Raw genomic sequence first — 20,196 nt, 5'->3', positions numbered from 1 at the left:
TTTAGAGACTTTTGATTTTAATATATCTATTTTATTGAAAACTCTCTACCGATGAGTTGGAGATAGTTATTTCATTCTCTTGAGTTGTTTAACTACTTTCAATTTAGAAATCTATGTAGCATTCAGGCCGAAATTTTGAAAAAACAACAGAAGAAAGGAATTTCGTAAACTTTCTTTACACCTGCAGTGGATTTCAAATAAAATAAATATCTTATAGGATAATTAATAAGTATGAAAATAATGGTAAAAAAATAATAGTGAGAGAAGATATTAAATCCTAAACACAAACCTACAATAAATTAAATAAATTTTAATAAAAAATATACAATTATTATTAATTATTGAATGTCAAGTTGTTGAATGCCAAATATGACTAAAAACATATATCGCTACAATTATACTGGGTCAGTCAGGGTTCGGTTCTTTGTAAGGAAGTACTGTGTTTTAAACAATGGTTATTCAATGAGGCGATTTGATTTTTTTTTATCATGCTCAACCGCCAAATTTTCCCTAATTAAGAGTACCCACTTTACACAGTATGGGAGTGCCCAGGAATAGCTCCTGAACCCATAGGGTTCAATAAAGTATTAAGTAACTGAATAAATAATTATCGGTCCCAGCCGAATTTGATTCTGGTTTTCGCGACATCGGAACTGCAGCGGAGCCGGTTCGAATCCTGCCTGGGGAGTCGATTTTTATTTCTTTGGTGGTCCCAGGAAATAAAAACTTGACCCGCTAACATGGTTAGAATAGGGTGGGACCCTGTAGATAACTTCCTCTCTCCGTATCTCAGAAGTCGAACTCCGGTTGATGGAGTTAATAGTACACCGCCATTCACTGAACTACCCTGCTCCCCTAACAAAATATCCAAGCGTTATAAAGTTAACTAAGTTAATTCGGGACAATTCTATCGTACTCTATTTTTGAAATGTTGTAAGGAGTTAAAGAAGAATATACGCTAAATTATTATCAATAATTTTTCAAATCTAGTTATTTTAAATTGATAGCTAACATAATTACTTTATTTATTTTTTCTGACCTCCTAGAAAGAAAAATAATAACAACAATTAAATATATACAAATGAAAAAATGAATGTATATATGTTGGCAAACTAATACACCTTTATATATAAAATATATAATACATAATACAGCCTGTCTACACAATTAATTACTTAAGAAAATATGTGACTTTAATATACAATTTATAATTTAAGTAACATATGGAGAATGTAGATTAAAGTTATTATATTATTTATGGAGGTTAAGGGAGCGCGGCAGCGCAGTGGTAAGGTACTAAGCTACTAACTTCAAGGACCCGTGTTCGAATCTGGCTGTGCTAGATAATTTTTTCAGTTACACTGTAGATGTGAGTCGACCCTGTGGGTTCTGGAGTGGAGCACCCCTGCGGTCCATCGAGCCTTATAAAGTAGGTATCCCTAATTGGAAACAAATATAGCTGTTGAGCGTGATCTTGAAAAAATCACCTCCTTGAATAACCGTTGTTCTAGAAGCAGCACTTCCTTACAAAGTATAGACCTTCATGACCCTTCATAGTTCGTAGCGGTTCCAATTTATGGTTAAACAGACGGGTGTTGAGTACGGCCTCAAAACATCACATTAAGAATTTATTCATGAAGTGTTAAAGCTTGTTTTAATAAAAATTGTCCATCATAAAATATATTACGTATAAATATTTATTAATGAAATTTTTATTTCAGATTTTCGTTTTCAAAATTTGTTGTTTTAGATCTTGTTTTTTTAATCAATGCTAAGTATTAAATAAAACAACGAAAACCATTTTTAGGCACACTTTTCTACTTAGCATTGAGGTAATATGATATAAAACCAAGAATTATTCTTTAAGAAGTACCAGTTTTGATCTAAATCAAACTGAAAGGTGATCATCATACAATACATTACTGTGGTAATCATTCATGTTGCCTGAGGATATAATTACATGATTAATCTCATATTTAAAAAAAAATGACGTAATTGTCATAAAAGTAGAAAAATCTTAACTCCGAAGATTAGATTAGTCTCATGAGCGTCACACGGTAGAAATATTTAATTAACAAATCTTATTTACGTAATATGTCAATTAACAGGCAAACTAATAACGTCAATTATTCCAAGACAATTGTTGTAAGTGTGAGAAATGTTTATCTGTTTGCATAACAGAACATCCGGCTGGTCTTTGAAGGAAAAACTGAAGATATTAAATTTTTAACACGTATGCCTTATAAATCATGATATTTTTTTTCATTGCTTGTCTATCTTGAGAGATAATGGATTTCTTCATTGAAACGGAAAGAAAAAAATACCTACTATTGCACGCGACTTTCCTGACCGCTTTGGAAGCAACTTTCAATACGGAAATTGTTCAATTTATCTTTAATAAGGTTAAATATTTATATAACTATATAGTCCGATTTGGAAATTTTTATTTAACTTATTAGGCAATGTAATTATTCTTTAATATATATAGCATATTTAACGAAGTAATGCCTCTGCTATTGCTGTATATTTTCTTCCTTTTTTTAAAAAAGGGAACATATCGAAGGCTTACTTCACAGTGGTGTTAAGTACATTTTCACTATGTTTATGAACAATACATTAAAGTGCATAGTCATTTCGTAAAATTAGAACTTTTCAGCTATTTTTTTTTTACTGAACAGATACCTAAATCTGTTCAGTCAAACAATTTAATTTTCCTAAAAGAGAGAGCCTTGCATTGCGTGCTTATGTTACTAGAAATGCACTTGGCAATAGTGTGAAGTAAGCCACCGACATGATAGTTTAAGTCCTCTCAAAACTATTCACTTACAATATATGAGTATTGGTCGATGTATAACAACGACGCTACAATCCCTCGATGGGGTCGAAACATCAAAAATAATAAGAGGACAATTCCCCTTCTTGTTCTACTTCCAAACTCCCATTATGTAGGGAAGACTTATCTCATCTTTTAAACATTTACTAGTAGTAAAATAGACTTTAAAACAATTACTTATACAGAGAAATATTGTAAAAGTAGCTAAAACCTGGAATCGGCTTGATCTCCATTATTATAGCTTGCAAATCCCTTTTAATATTGTTTCTCCGTGCAATTCTTTGCCATCTCCGCATTTTACTATTTAGGGCTCTGTTATTGTTCAGAGCGGCGATCTTCGGAGGTTCTAAATCATTATTGTTGTTTGTATCATTCTGGCTTAATAGATTTTAATTAGACATATGGATCAATGATGAAATTAGGAGTCCTAAAAGAGCTTGTCACATGGGCAGGAATGACCCTAAACTGTATTAGGTCCATGGTAAAGAATGGATTGTAGTTGGAGGGTTTCGAGGAGATATGGGCTTAAGCAATGTTATCTATTAGCTTCAGAAAGTTGCTTATAGGGGGGGGGGAGTTGGCTTCGGATCTATTGCTAGAAAAATGAGCACGGCCAATTGAGAATCCGTTAAAACGAAGATTTTCAAGAGGAAGTCAGATCATATGACTGGGTCATGTGGCACGTATGATTAGAAAATCAGTCGAGGACAGACCATGTAAGACAAAGATAAAGCAAGATCGCGCTTGAGGTTACTGGACGAGATGGAGGATATCTTGGAGGAAATGGAAATTAAAAGATGGAGGATGCTTGCCCGGAATAGGAGTGAGTGAGGGAAGGAGATCAGATTGGCCATGCTCTTGCAGGACTGTAGTATCAACTAAACAATCGAGTTTCCACGAGAATTTTCATAAAATATATTAAATACAAGAGTAAAACGTCTTATGTGATACATCCATTATTGCTGTTATTTTTTCTGTAGAGAATTTAACTTATGTTATTTTATTTATTTATTTTTCATACAGATAATTTGATTATGTTCATCTTGTCTATTCTTTTGTTTGTATATATTTTAAGAGAGTTTTTTTTTTTATTTATTTTTTATTTTATTTTATTATTTTTTATTTTTTCATTATGTTATTTTATTTATTTATTTTTCATACAGATAATTTGATTATGTTCATCTTGTCTATTCTTTTGTTTGTATATATTTTAAGAGAGTTTTTTTTTTTTATTTATTTTTTATTTTAGTATGTATGAAATCATTCATCACTATTACCTATTGCCCACAACTGTGTGGCAGATTGTAATATCTATCAATAAATAAATCTATTAATAATTAATAATAAGAGAATTTAACTATCTCTCAAGTCCAAATTAATTATTCAAGCAACAACTTTCCATGAAGTATTATAATTTTTGACTTATGTATTAATAAATTTCACTAATGTCTTTACTTTTGTTCTGTTTTCTTGGGGATTTACTATTATATATAAAACGTTAAAGAACTTTTAGCAAAAGTTTTATAAAAATCCTTAATGAAGCCATTTTGACGTTTTCAGGCCACAATGCAGGTGTCGGAGAACTAAAGCCTAGGAAATAAAAACGAAAAAAAAAACAGAAACGATCTACCCGAAATTGTAGCACAGACGTACACTCAGACCAAGGCCATATATGGCTTTTTGGACTCAGTGTACTATGAAACGCATTAATCCCTTGGAAATTTGATCCGATTACAATACCTTCCTTTGCCAGTAGCGATTGGAGAGTAAAAATATAACGGATACAGCCCAAACATTTACTCAACATGATTAAGCAATCTCTACTAACTCAAACCTACGCAAGGTTAGTTATGCTATATCCTATCCTAAATAAAAAATCCAAATTAAAATCAGATACAGCTATTCTTATATTTAAAACAATTCTCAGGCCACTGCTGATGTAAGGTTGTGAAGTCTGGGGAGCGGCATCCTTCACGAAAGGAAAATATTACAATCTTTTCCAAATATAGTCGTAAGACTCGTGGATGCTTCTTGGTTTGTAAGAAACAGCCAATTACATCGGGAATTACAAATAGAGACAATAGAGGATAACATCAAAAAAAGGTTCATGAAGTTCCACTTCCAGTTACCGACTGTTGAAGAAGCAGTGACCTACAACCTGGGAAACCCAACCACACCCCAAAGACTGAGGCCTAGGCTGCTGTAGGACATCCTGTTATAAGTTCTGTTATTGTCACTCTAAATTTTTTTTTTTCTCTTCATCTTTTTCCTTAATTAACTTTTTTTTTCGTTAAAAGTCAACTATTTATTTTGGTTAATCCATTAATGTCTTTGTTTTTGTTATTAACTTTACTTTTATCTTTTATTAAGAATTATTGTTTTAATCTATTCATTTTGTCTTAATTTTTTTTTATTTATAAGTTGTATTTAGACACCCATAAGTCTTTTGTATGGGACTATAATGAGACCACACAATAATCAATTGCTAAAAAAAAAATTGTACCTCTTACATCAACCACGTAAGGCCACCAGGCCGATCTGGTATAAATAAAAGCAATCCTCTTGAAGGGAAGAAAATTCTCGTTGAGCATCACATTTTTGAAACTCTTCCAATTGTTTCTCTATTTTGATCTTTTTAGAAACAATGGTTTTAAGAACAAATATCGAAGGTTTGGGATGTTACCTTAAGTTCCTAGGCAAAAAAAATTATCCAAGCAACAGCTGGAAAGAAAGTTCAATTTATTCTAGAGACCTGTTGGAGATAACTGAATCGCCAGATTAAAGACGTGCTAGAAGTGAGCTAGGATCATCAAGTCCCTATCTTAGATCTGGATCGATCGAGGTCAGTGGTAGTTTGGCGAGGGTCAATCTCCTTCAGTTCTTCTCGTCCGTCCTGAGTCAAAGGATCGTTATGTTAATTTAATTAACATCGATCCGAACTTGAATGGTAATTACCATTGAACAGTAATGATAATCGTTTTAATAGCCATGCCTGCTAGAATAATTAGGTCTCTACTTGAAACTAGAACTGATTTTTAACTGGTGGGTACCTACGCAGTACCTGTTCCGTTGTCACTTGATAACGTTTTGTTGTTGCCACAGTAATTAAATTATTTTTTCAATTTAACTTACCCTACATATTGATGAGCCTTTCAATTGGCAAAATAATTAATTCCATAAAATTATTCGTAGTATTTTAAATAAGAATTTAAAATTTAATAAATGGTTAAAAGCTGTTTGTGAATTTTATTTAACTGTTATACCTATTTTTGTATTTCTGTCTATACTTTTGCAGAAAAATGTTAAAATTTTTGAACGAGTAATATTTTGAAGTACTTTCCTGAAAACTGTTCGAATTGGAGTTAGTCGATTGGTCAACTCTTAAAAAGTCTTATTTGAAAAATTAATAAGGAAAATTATGGCCATTGTGAATAATATAAAAATCTGTATGAAGTGCGCCTTCAACTTAAGGCCAGGCGCACCTTCACTTTGATTGGCTGGTTTAATTGTAGTGGACTGTATATAATTAATTGTTACAGGTGGTGTAGGGGGTCGAAACATAACATTTATTGTTTAAAAGAGTTAATTAATTTTAATTATGGTCATAGAAAAACTGTAGATAGGCCTATTGATGATGATGATGGATGTTGTGAACTATATTGAATAATATGGACTTAAATCATGCTTCCTTTCTCCTCTCCGTATTCCTATACCTTTCTCTCCTCTGCCACTGGGAGTCACTCCAGGATGTCTCTACTCACTCATGGTTGATTTTGATTAATAAGAGTGAAGAAAGGATGATTGCTTTTAGAAAAAGATGGGTCTCTCAGGGATAAGTTTTTTCTTCTTTCCCCAGAGGGCGCTAGAAAAAGTAGGTTTTGCTGTTGGCCACATGGAGCTCTAGTAGTACCTACACTATTGGGGGCACATCCATTTTTGACTTTCGGTACCCGAAACAAAATGTATGTTTTGAACCGAGCGAGAATTTAATGTTATAATTTATAATTAATTTCAAAGTAGGGGAGAAATTGAAAGTTGCGTGATACACATACCGCTCCAGGGTTTTGTGATTAATGTCGTTTCTAGGAAAATCTAATGCGTTTATTATTTGTAATAATTTTTTTTATTTATTTATTTTTTTGGTTTGATGAAGTCGATTTAAATTTTACTATTGGGTAAGTTTCATGACGTGACGAATCCAAACGGTGCATTTTGCATGTCCTCTGCCAAATGCAAATGACCACGCAGGGCTCGGCCTTGAAGGGTTCGTTGACTGCGCCTGTTATTTGTTAGTTTGCTTCTGATTCATATTAGAAATACTGGCTTATAATTTTCTGGAGGCAGGAGAGGTGTCATCAAAATCTGGTTTAGTGACATTTTTCTTGGCGCTTATTTGAATTTTAGGCGCTGAAATTTCAAAAACATCGCGAACCTACAATCTTAAAATTCAAGCACAAAGCTAGTTTTACAAGCTTATTTTTCTATTATTTTTTTTTTATTATTATAGTTAACAATGTTCATTTGCGTCAACTTAACGTATGGGCTATTATATCTTTGAGCTTTGTGAAACAATGTTATTTAAAGCTACTGCAGCAAGACTATAACAACCAGTTGAGCTTGCAATATAACTAGGTAACGTAGGTAAGAAAACTATTTGAGAACTTCGGAATGTTCGACCTGCTACTACCCAATGATCCGGGAAGTATCAAAATTATAATGGGAGAGATCTTGAATAGAAAGAGGAAATTTGCCTAGGACAAAGACCTCTCGTTATTAGGAGAATCGACTTATAGCCTGTGGTACTGTAGGGTCTTATTGAAAATTGAACTCTCAAACGAATTTGTCCTTCAAGTTCTTCGATATTCCGTACCGTTTGTCTTGAAATAGTTAAATACCGAAAAAAATATTTTTTGGGATTTAAGGCTTATACATAGTTTTCTGAACTATGTCTATGTCAAAAACTGCTTGATCAAGTTGGTACAAAGTTAGGGATTAGTTGTAAAGTCATCCATTATCTATTTTAAGTCCCAACCATTACTTTGGCTTACGCTTGCACATAAGTTTCCTTGACACACCTGTATTTGAAGAATAGTTGATAACAAATCTGAGGATAATTGGTAAATATGTAGCCAATAGAAATGATGAGGGAGCTATACTCAGCTATGTACTTTTCAGACCTTTTTTTCACACTTATTAACAACATCAAGGTTTAAAAGACCCTAATTTTTCAAAATCAACATTAAGCTAGTCGCATGACGAGCGGTGTGCGTGGTCGGGACTTTGTCAACGTTTTCGCGATTTATGAGGGCTATACTAAACTGTAATTATTCTAACTCATTTGGAGTGGTTGTTATACAGTCCTGATAACCACTAAGATAAGAAAGGGCTATTTAGACGAGGCATTAGTGACACTATTGGATGAAGATGTCCTTTTCTTCCAAATAATTTATCGAGGTTAAAAACCACTTGGTTTTTTTGTTTTCTTAAACACCTCAGCTAGATGATCTAACCGTTTTTCAAAAAATTGTCCAGACTTACATTTAATTTACATTTTTAGGACTCCTGAGTCAATTAAGACCGTTTTAAAAAATGGCTGTCAAGTACATAGGTCTAAATAATAGGTAACTAAATAGGTAATAAATCATATTAGTTTTTAGTGAATTTCATTTGTTTGCTGAGAATGCAAAGCCATAAGAATAAGGTAATGGTTTTAGGGGTTTCTCATAACCTGCTCATTGTATTGAGCGAACTATACAACCAATTTTTAAATACGATTCCTCAAATTATTCCGTAATATCCCGTAAGTGTTTTGAAAAAAATTGTGTATAGAAAAAATATTTTTATATATTTTGAACCTCATTAAATGATGGGAAACTGTCGTTTTTGTGAAAAAAAAAAAAATCAAAATTACTTAAAACTTCTTTAGTTCTCTTTTTCTTCTTTAATTTTCTTTTCTTCTTTTTTTTTTTTATTTTGATACGATACTTTAACTAAAATATAGATACTCGATTCACATTCATGAAAATTCTATTCAATGACAATGGATTGAACAGAATAAAATATAAAATTCCAATACATGAAAAAATAAAAAGTTAAAATAAAATATGATTTAATTAACTAAAAAAAATCTACCATGGAAATAACCCTGCCATTCGTCTTAAGAGATGAATTGTCATTGCATATATCCTGGCCAGGAGGTTATTGGCCATAAAATAATTACGTACCTTAAATTTTAAACTGTAAAGTATCAATAAGGTTATTGTATGTGGTAAAGTTATTAATAAAACAAAAAAAAAAGTAATATTTCTTTATACTGACCAAGTATTTATTAAGCATAAATAAGGAAAATATAAAGAAAAAATATTTTTATCATTTATCATTCAATACTAACTTTGGTAGGACAATTAAAATATATATTTATTGTGAACATAATGGTCGACAAGGTGCGTCCAGCAACGAACAAATTTCATCGTATAGTTCTGTTGTTGCCAACCTCATGAGATGTAGTGAAGAAAGATCAGAAAGTTTGATTTTTGAATATACTCACGTAACCAATCCTTACAATCCGAAATCCTCCACAAAAACCTTGATGCTCCTTATTACGTCACAAATAAAGTAATCCATAAAGACCTTAACATTCCCATTAGTATAATCTCTCATTCCTAACACTCCATGATAATCCTACGAGACGTCTGAAAAGAAGATGGTCACGGGACCTTATAATTTAAATTAATGTTAGAAGTACCACCATTGGATAGTTCCTACCCAGGAGTATCAAGTTCGAAACCTTCCTCAAATTTATTTACTGTATTTTTTTTGTACAGTTGTAAACTTTAAATAAATAAAAAAGAAAGGTTTGTTATAGACTTCATCGGCAAAAACACAATCTCACAATGATATGTGCTTCCGAACATAGATCACATTTTTAGTCCTAAATTTTGCAAGTTGGGCGGGAATTATAAATCACTACATTATTTTAACTAACTTATATTTGGTATAAGTTTGTTTGTATTAAATTATGAAATATTTTTCAAAAGAAGAAAGGCGTTTTAAAGCAGTTTTTTAATTCTCTCGCGACCTATAGGCTTATATTCACCGACACATGAGACGGAATTTACATGCAAACATCCATAGCGTATAGTGTAATGCACAGGACTAAACCAAGTTTCAATATCTAAAGACGACAACTTGAGTAACGACCCAACTGATATGTTTAGCTAATATGTCCTCCTGGGAGAAACCGGGGGGAAGCTAATTTTTATATAAATATAATAGAAATCGATAAAGCGGAATAGATTTCGTGTTCTACAACCATTACAATATAATCAAATATAATTAAAGCAAAAGTATTCTGGCGATTGAAATTGGTTTGTAAACTTATTATAGGCAAGGATGAAATCCCTTCCACATCCTTAACTTTAAACTGAACACCAAAAGTTTAATTTTCATTTTTACCCTAAATAAATATCAAGGGATTGTTATAGTGAAAATTTTCCAATATGAGTTTTTTTTTTTACTGAAATTCATGTCCTAAGGTTCAAATGATCAATATACTAAAGTTTGTAATACATTATACGGTTTAATTATACTGTTATTTCATATATATTTTTTTTTAATGGGCAAAAATTGCTTTAATAGGAGACGAAATGGTACTAGGAACATCGAAGGAGTGAGAAGAACTAAATACATTCTGAGAATACTTTTTTTTTGAAACTGTGTCAGTTGCCTTGTGAGTGAAACATTATCATCACGCAATGATCCGATGGGAGCATAATTACAGTAATAGTCTGGCGGCTCTTACAGAAATTAATCTCTTTGTTCGGCATTAATTTTCTTTTTTAAAAATCAAAATCCTGAAACTATAGTTATCGCAAGCTATAATCATTAACTTTTTAATGGTGACTTATGGAGAACAATCATAAACTTGTCACCCCTCACTACAGTACAGTCAGTAAGGTATAGGTATAGGTAAGATATAGAGAAAAAAAATCATATAAATTTTTCTAAATGTTTTTGAGATTCTTCATTAGAATTTGTCACCTCGTGTCTAGAATGCAAATTTCATTAATGCAACAAAAATTGCAATTTTTACTCTTTTACTTATATATATGTTTATGTATCCATGTTTTAGTTTCTAAATATAAGAAAGTTTTAATGTATTAGATATTACCTTATGTCTTCTATCCGACGGTTTAGGACCTAGAGCGCTTTATAAAGTATCATGAAAATTCGACTGAGTGCCTAAAAGATATTATTATTTTGATAAATAAAAACAAGTTAACTTAGTGCTATAAAATTGTTTTCTGAAGTAATTGCTAGGTTGCAAAGTACTACGCCTCAACTTCCTAGCTACAGGCGGCCCTCTTGTTGCCAAATTATATTCTCTGGTTCTGGATAAATTAATAAAAACGATTTATTCAATGCATAATAGTAGTATATTACTAGTATATAGTAGTATATTATAAAAGTAATAATTAGCATTCATGAATTCAGAATCATAAGAATTATTATAACAATCTCTTATAATTCTATTCTATAATTTTAACTCAATCAAGATGTAAATAGAAGTTCATAGACAATTTTTTTACTACTATTCTGTCATAAATACACATGTAAAGAAAGAAATTACTCCATTTATGGAGCTACTATTAAAAACATTCCAGTCTTGTAACTTTTTAAGGGGAATTTTCGTGATTTTAAAGCACGTTCTGTGGTACTTTGTGATTTCATTCTCAACAACACATCAGGAAACAATTAATTATTAGTTGCCATCATTACTGCTATACGATACGTAAGATCACACAAATGCAGTCCTGAGAAAATCTTTTCACTGCAACAAAGTAAAAAACCCTAACAGAGACACATTTGTTTTAAATTATTCAGCCAACGTACTTTTTCGTATTTTGTTCAGCAAACGTACGAAACCACATAATTGGAAAAACCCGAATTATTAGGGAAAAAAAATTAAAAAGTAAATTTTTATCATAGTGAAGCTGTTTTCTTAAATTGTATACATAAGCAAGTTATCAACCATCGAGTAAAAAAAAAATTAAAATTTCAGTGTAGAACATTTTAGTTAAAATATAAAATTGTTATCGATTTACTTAATTAGAACACTTTTTAATTACAAGTTTTACGCTTTCGCTGACAATATAACTGTTTATTTGTGAGGAATAAGTGTATTTATAACATACGTTTATATGGAATTGTTTTGCGTTGAAGTAGTGCACAATTTTTATTTGGTATGTATTTTTATATGTTGAAGTGAGGTGTACTCTTTCTTGTTAGCACAGATGTGATTTTTTTGCTTTTCAGCCTTGATGAGGTTTTATTTTGAAACCTCCTAATAATTACCTAATCTTAGAAAACCATTTTGAAGCAGTTGTTACTAAAATGGACTACTAATGTACATGAAACCTTTATTTTTTTATTCTTATTTTCTTTTAAAATTGCTTTTATTCTGCTACCGATCCCCCCGTTCTACATATGACATATTGACTCTAAGCATTAGTTGATTATTAAGATGGCCTTTGTATCTCTGTAAGTAACTGAAACTGGAGAGTGTGCATAAAAATATTCAACAGAGAAAATTAGTTCATAATTATGGTATATTAAAAGGTTGATATAAATATAAAATATATGAAAACTATAATACTGATTTAGAGCTCAACATTACATACAACAATAAACAAATAAATTAACGTTAATAAATATTACAAACAGTTAGAGCACTTAGTGTCGAATTCATAGACGAAGTTGAAATGTGAATAAATAAAAACAATGAAAGTATCTGTTTTGTACATTATATATTTTTTCATTGCCTAATTATGAAAAATAATAACCACCAACATACTCAACATAATATAATTTAAGTAGTAAATTCCACTTGCTAAAGCATTAGTATAGATGTTGTTTCTCAGTTGGAAAACTAGAATTACATCAAATTTCACCTTCGTTGAGTGTAAAGTTGTAATTAATTAGCATTCATGAATTCAGAATCATAAGAATTATTATAATAATCTAATATAGTATAATAATATTTAATTTAATTATCTAGTGTAGTTAATACATACATAATTGACTATAGGTGTAGTCATCGATCGAATATTTGAACTAATTAGAGCCAGTTACAGCACCCTTCGGGGTGGGAGGGGTGTGTATATAATAGGTGCTCGGATTGCTGTTAACCACAAACCAACATGATCACTAAGTGTACAGTCCTAGTTCTCACACTCGGCCTCGCAGCAGGCTTCACCTTAAGAAGTGACGTCACCCGCTCAAAAAGAGACGCTCCATACCGCGGCCCGCCAGCTCCACTCAACCACGATGGAACGGTGGCCTTCACGGCTGAGTTCCAGCAAGTCAATGATGTCCACAACGCGGCCTATTGCGAGGAGTACCAAAGGCTTCAAGCAGCTGAGGCTCTTGCGGCAGCACACCCTGATCGTACCTCTCCGCCGTCCAAGGATTACAACCCTCAGGATAACAGACAGTACAACCCCCACGACAATGGACAGTTCGCACCTCAGCGAGAAGACGACGGCCAATACAGGCCTCACCTCTACGAGAATACACAGTCCACTCAACAGTATAGCTCACCTTCATACGTATCGCACCAACCTCAAGTCTCATACAACCAAAGGGCTACTCAACAACATTATAACCCAGTTGCCTACAGCGCAGCACCTTACCACCCCACAACACAGCACAATCAACAGCAATATACCCTAGCCCCACAGAACTCACATCACGTTGCTGCACCTCTGAACCCGGATGGAACAGTCGCTCATACTCCAGAATACATCGCCCTGGCAGCATCCCTTCAAAACTCCTATCAACAAGCATCACAAGTTCCAACCAGACATCGAAGATCCTTGAACTTCTACCACGGATCCCCGGTCCCGCTCAACCATGACGGCACAGTCGCAAACACACCCGAGGTAGAGCATGCCATTGCAGTCCACAAAGCTGCTTATGACCAAGAATACCAAAAGCTTCAATCCGTAGCCCATCAGGACGGAGGTTACAGCCAGTATGTGTCCCAGCAGGAAGATGACGGACAGTATAAACCTCACCTTTACGACAATGTAGATTACAACTCACATGAAGATCACTATTATAACCATAATGACCACATCAGCCAAGAACCTTTCTACGCCTACAACCCAGAGGCTCACATCCCAGCTCCCCTCAACCACGATGGCACGGTCGCTCACACAGCCGAGTACAAAGCGGTTGCTGCAGCTCACCAGGCAGAACATGAAAAAGCTCACCACAGCGTCAAGCTTCAAATTATTTCTCCCCACTCTAGTCTTAGTAACAGCTATTGGTAGGCTGTACATAAATCTATGTATATAGTATAAAAATAAATTATTGTTGAAGAATTTATACATTTCTTTTCATCTCTTAATTACATTAAATACTTAATTTATTGCTCTTGATTAATATGTATTTTCATTTGGATCAACCAATGACTATTTCTTATTCCTCTGCGATATGAAAATGTTTAGCGTAAACCTTAATTGGATAGTGCGTCTTAGAATACAACTCACATGAAGAAGACCACCACAATGAGTACAGTAACAACAACTTTAGCCAAGAACCATCTTACGCCTACAACCCAACAAACAGAACAGTTCTATTTTTCTTATATGTGGAAACTACTAACTTATTTGAAATAAATGATATTGCCTTTTGATTTTTCAAAACGTTACTTTTATTTATGCCAGTTCGGAGTACTGGAATGTTGGGAGTATCGATGTTCTGATTACCGCGATTACATTGTAATAAAAAAAAATTCTATAGATATGTGGTTTAATTTAAGTGTACAATACGGGTTTTAAGTTTTTAATATTTCTGGATGTCAGTTATGTTATTTAATCATAACAAACCTATTGCTTTTTAATTTATCCTCAGTCTTTTATTGATTAATATTTTTAAAGACTTGAAGAAATTCGGAAAATTTTGAGTTATAATAAAAAAACCTGGTGTAGCACACAATTTTCACTTACTTATTTTGGTTTAAATTCTTTCTTTCTCTTTTTGGAACATATATTTCTTTAATTACTCACTGCGGCATTTTGCCCCCGTTCTAATTTTCCAAACAAGCCTTTCAATTGACAGTCTGACTAATTTCAATTTCAGAAAAGTACTTTTAACATTGTTTTGGTTTAATGAAATGAAAAAATAATTTTACCCTAGGTAAGTACGGTAAAAACATAAAAATCGCTGAAGGCAATTATCCAAAATAAGTTAATTAATTAATTTATTTATTGTGTCCTAAAATACTATTATTATGATTGGATTCTTTTCCAAAGGCCTTTTGTGTGTTTACCAATTTACCAATTAAATACCTTTATATTTAAAACATGTTGTTACTATTAATTATATAATGTAATAAGGAGTGGTATGTTGGGTTATATAATAGTATATAAACTACATAAACTACATTAACTATATATTTACAATTTATTACTATGATTAAAATGATTCAGATAAAGGTTGCCATAAAATATCATCTTATTATTTACTTTATACTTATAGCTGCTGATGCCGTGGGATGTAGTTCCGTAGGTGTCCTCTTGTTCATAAGGGATGTCCAGGTCTCGTGGCCCTTCTCACGACTTCGTCTGGTCGAATGCATCTAAGTGTTCCTCTTGACTGTTCTTTTTCCTGATCTAGTTTTCCTGCGTCTTTTCTCCCACTTTCTTTTTTGGGGCGTTACCTTATTTTTGAATCTTATTCCTCATTGTAGAAACTACTCTCCCGAGGTAGGCGCCCCCTCCCCAGGCCCGAGAGTGGGTGGTAAAGTTTGACATGTCCAGGAAGGGCCTGCATCTGCTTAATTTGATTCCGGTCCCTCGTCAAAACCTGTAATTTTTGCTATAACACTTAAAGGCTAGCCAATCTAATTTTCTCAGGGGACTCTGGTAATGTGGGAAACTTAATACAGATATTTTCTTATCCGGGGACGCCCTAAAAGCTTCGCAGAAGGATACCCTGACCAGGTATAGGGGCAGATGACGAAACACCTTAATAATACCCAGGATTGGCAAAAGGTCAATACATATCAGTATTGTCTTTTGTATTTAATTGTGTAATAATGTAACACTCAGTTCATTTTACAATATGGCAGGATGCTTAAGCGTATTACACGACCGAGTGAAGAAATAGTGTGTCATGAGTTAATAAATATGAAACATAAGTATTCAGGAAAACATTAATAAATTAATTATTTTGACGTAAATTAGAAAATAAAGTATGAGCTTATAACGTTTTTAACAATTATATTTTACCTTTCGACGTAAACCCATGACCTCTTCCCCTATAATATCCTTTAATAATACCCCACTTATTCCTGTCGAACAGATCCGTTACTTAGGACTACATCTCGACAAACGACTGACATGGAATCCTCATACAAGACTAAAAAGACAAGAAACTGCTCGTAGATTCCGACTATTGCAACATTTACTAGACAAACGGTCTAAATTGCCAATCTATTACAAAATACTGATCTACATGACTTTAATAAGGCCTATCTGGTCATACGGAGTTGAGCTTTGGGGCTCCACTAAACCATCAAATTCCTCCAGAATCCAATCCTTACAGTCCAAAATCCTTCGTAAAATTCTTAATGCTCCTTACTTTATCACAAATCAAGTCATCCATCAGGACCTCAATATTCCATATGTTGCCGATTTGGCCAGAACCAGATACCGTTCCTTCCATAATAAACTTCTCAACCACCCAAATCCACTTGTTTCTAACCTGGCTTCTCCCTCATGACGTAATAATCCTCCTAGGCGTCTGAAAAGAAGATGGCCTCGAGATCTTCTCTAGAAATGTTATTGGAGTTCTATCAGTGGGTAGATTCTCCACATGTTTTTATCATGTCACTATGTCACCTACAGCAAATTTACTTGTTGTATATATGTGTATACAGTTGTAAATATCAATAAATAAATTATTAAAAAAAACGAAAAAAAACAAAACAATAATATCTTCACATATTTTGTAACAGTCTACTAGAAGCTACGGTTATAAACCAACACTGAATTGAAGCTTTGATGTTTGATGCCATGGAGTGCCTTTTTAAATTTTGCTTTGTACTCGGCTTTGTACTCTGCGACTGTACCATCGTGGTTGAGAGAGGCTGGGACATGACCATCTGGGTTGTAGACGTAAGATGGTTCTTGGCTAAAGTTGTTGTTACTGTACTCATTGCGGTGGTCTTCTTCATGTGAGTTGTATTCTAAGACGCACTATCCAATTAAGGTTTACGCTAAACATTTTCATATTGCAGAGGAATAAGAAATAGTCATTGGTTGATCCAAATGAAAATACATATTAATCAAGAGCAATAAATTAAGTATTTAATGTAATTAAGAGATGAAAAGAAATGTATAAATTCTTCAACAATAATTTATTTTTATATTATGTATATACATTGATTTATGTACAGCCTACCAATAGCTGTTACTAAGACTAGATTGGGGATAAATAATTTGAAGCTTGACGCTGTGGTGAGCTTTTTCATGTTCTGCCTGGTGAGCTGCAGCAACCGCTTTGTACTCGGCTGTGTGAGCGACCGTGCCATCGTGGTTGAGGGGAGCTGGGATGTGAGCCTCTGGGTTGTAGGCGTAGAAAGGTTCTTTGCTGATGTGGTCATTATGGTTATAAAAGTGATCTTCATGTGAGTTGTAATCTACATTGTCGTAAAGGTGAGGTTTATACTGTCCGTCATCTTCCTGCTGGGACTCGTACTGGCTGTAACCTCCGTCCTGATGGGCTACGGATTGAAGCTTTTGGTATTCTTGGTCATAAGCAGCTTTGTGGACTGCAATGGCATGCTCTACCTCGGGTGTGTTTGCGACTGTGCCGTCATGGTTGAGCGGGACCGGGGATCCGTGGTAGAAGTTCAAGGATCTTCGATGTCTGGTTGGAACTTGTGATGCTTGTTGATAGGAGTTTTGAAGGGATGCTGCCAGGGCGATGTATTCTGGAGTATGAGCGACTGTTCCATCCGGGTTCAGAGGTGCAGCAACGTGATGTGAGTTCTGTGGGGCTGGGGTATATTGCTGTTGATTGTGCTGTGTTGTGGGGTGGTAAGGTGCTGCGTTGTAGGCAACTGGGTTATATTGTTGTTGAGTAGCCCTTTGGTTGTATGAGACTTGAGGTTGGTGCGATACGTATGAAGGTGAGCTATACTGTTGAGTGGACTGTGTATTCTCGTAGAGGTGAGGCCTGTATTGGCCGTCGTCTTCTCGCTGAGGTGCGAACTGTCCATTGTCGTGGGGGTTGTACTGTCTGTTATCCTGAGGGTTGTAATCCTTGGACGGCGGAGAGGTATGATCAGGGTGTGCTGCCGCAAGAGCCTCAGCTGCTTGAAGCCTTTGGTACTCCTCGCTATAGGCCGCGTTGTGGACATCATTGACTTGCTGGAACTCAGCCGTGAAGGCCACCGTTCCATCGTGGTTGAGTGGAGCTGGCGGGCCGCGGTATGGAGCGTCTCTTTTTGAGCGGGTGACGTCACTTCTTAAGGTGAAGCCTGCTGCGAGGCCGAGTGTGAGAACTAGGACTGTACACTTAGTGTTCATGTTGGTTTGTGGTTAACAGCAATCCGAGCACCTATTATATACACACCCCTCCCACCCCGAAGGGTGCTGTAACTGGCTCTAATTAGTTCAAATATTCGATCGATGACTACACCTATAGTCAATTATGTATATATTAACTACACTAGATAATTAAATTAAATATTGTGGCAGAATAGTAGTAAAAAATTGTCTATGAACTTCTATTTCCATCTTGATTGAGTTAAAATTATAGAATAGAATTATAAGAGATTATTATAATACTTCTTTGTTTGTTGATTGTTTATATTAATATTAATTGTTTACGTCAGAACGTACTTTAAAATCACGAAAATTTCGCTAAAGAAATCACAAGACTGGAATGTTTCTAGCAATAGTTCCATAAATTGTGTCATTTCTGTCTTTACATTACTATACTACTATTATGCATTGGATAAATTGTTTTTATTAATATATCCACAACCAGAGAATATAATTTGGCATCAATAGGGCCGCCTGTAGCTAGGAAGTTGAGGCGTAGTACTTTGCAACCCTTAAGTCCTACAAACTAGTAATTGCAGTTAAGCCAGTTCGAATCTGGCCTGGGCGTCCGACTTTTATTTGTATGGTGGTCCCACGAAATAATAAATTGACCCTCTTCCTTGGTTAGAATAGGGTGATACCAAGTAGATAACCCCCATATTTCAGAAATGACTAGAAAGAGGGTCATATAAATTTTAAAAAAATTTCCATCATTAAATCTGTTTTTGGAAGGTATATATATTTGAAAAAAAAATTGTTCTAAATGTATTCTGAAACAAGGCCTTTTAGAATAATATAAACGGCATTGGAAATGGGCTTTAATGCTTAGAGTAAAATACACAAGTTTAAAAATAAAAATAATGAAATGTTAAAATATCTCTTATAATTGGGGAATAATAATAATAAATAAACATAAAAACAAATAATATTTATTAGAATACTAAAACGTTATGGTCAGTGAACCACCTGCACCGGTTGTTCCTTATCCCTAATCAATATACAGTTAGAACAGGTGGTTTAAGACCGTACAACTTGACCAAATTATTACTTTATGCTACTCATTCGACGCATAATTTAATTTTCTTTAATTTGTTTAATTAAACTTTTCAATAAGATCTACCGTTTAGGAATTTACACGAAAACCCGAAAAAAGATCTATTTGAACGAAAATTTCTAATTCCTTGCTTTATTAAATTAATTAACTAAGTAGTAACCGTTTTGGAACATCCAGTCATGCGTTCCTATGTTAATTTTTGATTCATATGTAGTACTATATGAAGTATTAAGTACTTATCTGTACTTTTGTCTAGGATGAACCCAAGATATTTTGGACTGTGTCGGATCAGGGTAAAATAATATTATTAAAAGTAACAGGTGGGCAGAGTAAAACAGCTCCTGCGGTGGAGAGTAAAAGTCACATGGGTGCATTTCGATTCATTAACTTTTATCCCACTTACCCAGAATCCACTGAATTATTACCAGTAACAAGGTGAGAGGGCTGCGCTGGGATTTCGGAGAGCCCTCATCTACCCCTCATATAGTGGGGTCGGTGATCCTCAGGTTCAGATTGTAAATATTTTATAGAATTTATTTATATTCTATTTCATATTTTTATTATTTTTTATTCTTTTTTTCGTATGAATGTGTTCAATTACCACGATTCAATTAATCATTGCCTAAGTTTATGGCAGATTGTATTAATTATCAATAAATAAAGTAATTAATTAAAAAAAAAAATATCCGTCA

General features: G+C 33.8%; 2 protein-coding genes across 2 annotated transcripts; one reads left to right on the top strand and one right to left on the bottom strand.

Annotated features, from left to right (window-relative positions):
* Window positions 1–13,032: 13,032 nt before the first annotated feature.
* LOC106685581 (uncharacterized) lies at window positions 13,033–14,166 on the top strand. Its single transcript, XM_014428343.1, has one exon. The coding sequence runs from the start codon at window positions 13,033–13,035 to the stop codon at window positions 14,164–14,166; it is 1,134 nt and encodes a 377-aa protein (XP_014283829.1).
* A 3,101-nt stretch (window positions 14,167–17,267) lies between these two features.
* On the bottom strand, window positions 17,268–18,432 carry LOC106685580 (uncharacterized). The gene has a single exon (XM_014428341.2). The coding sequence runs from the start codon at window positions 18,430–18,432 to the stop codon at window positions 17,299–17,301; it is 1,134 nt and encodes a 377-aa protein (XP_014283827.1). The 3' UTR covers window positions 17,268–17,298.
* Between the last annotated feature and the right edge of the window lie 1,764 nt (window positions 18,433–20,196).

The sequence above is a fragment of the Halyomorpha halys genome, unplaced genomic scaffold, assembly GCF_000696795.3.
Source record: "Halyomorpha halys isolate HHAL.00 unplaced genomic scaffold, Hhal_1.1 Scaffold712.1, whole genome shotgun sequence".
In the NCBI taxonomy this organism is placed as follows: domain Eukaryota; kingdom Metazoa; phylum Arthropoda; class Insecta; order Hemiptera; family Pentatomidae; genus Halyomorpha; species Halyomorpha halys.
The sequence above is the reverse complement of the archived record's forward strand: the minus strand, read 5'-3'. Positions and strand labels throughout refer to the sequence as shown.

Excerpts from the sequence above, each read along its gene's own strand:
- LOC106685580 (XM_014428341.2), bottom strand. The coding sequence starts at position 18,432 with ATGAACACTAAGTGTACAGTCCTAGTTCTCACACTCGGCCTCGCAGCA.
- LOC106685581 (XM_014428343.1), top strand. The coding sequence starts at position 13,033 with ATGATCACTAAGTGTACAGTCCTAGTTCTCACACTCGGCCTCGCAGCA.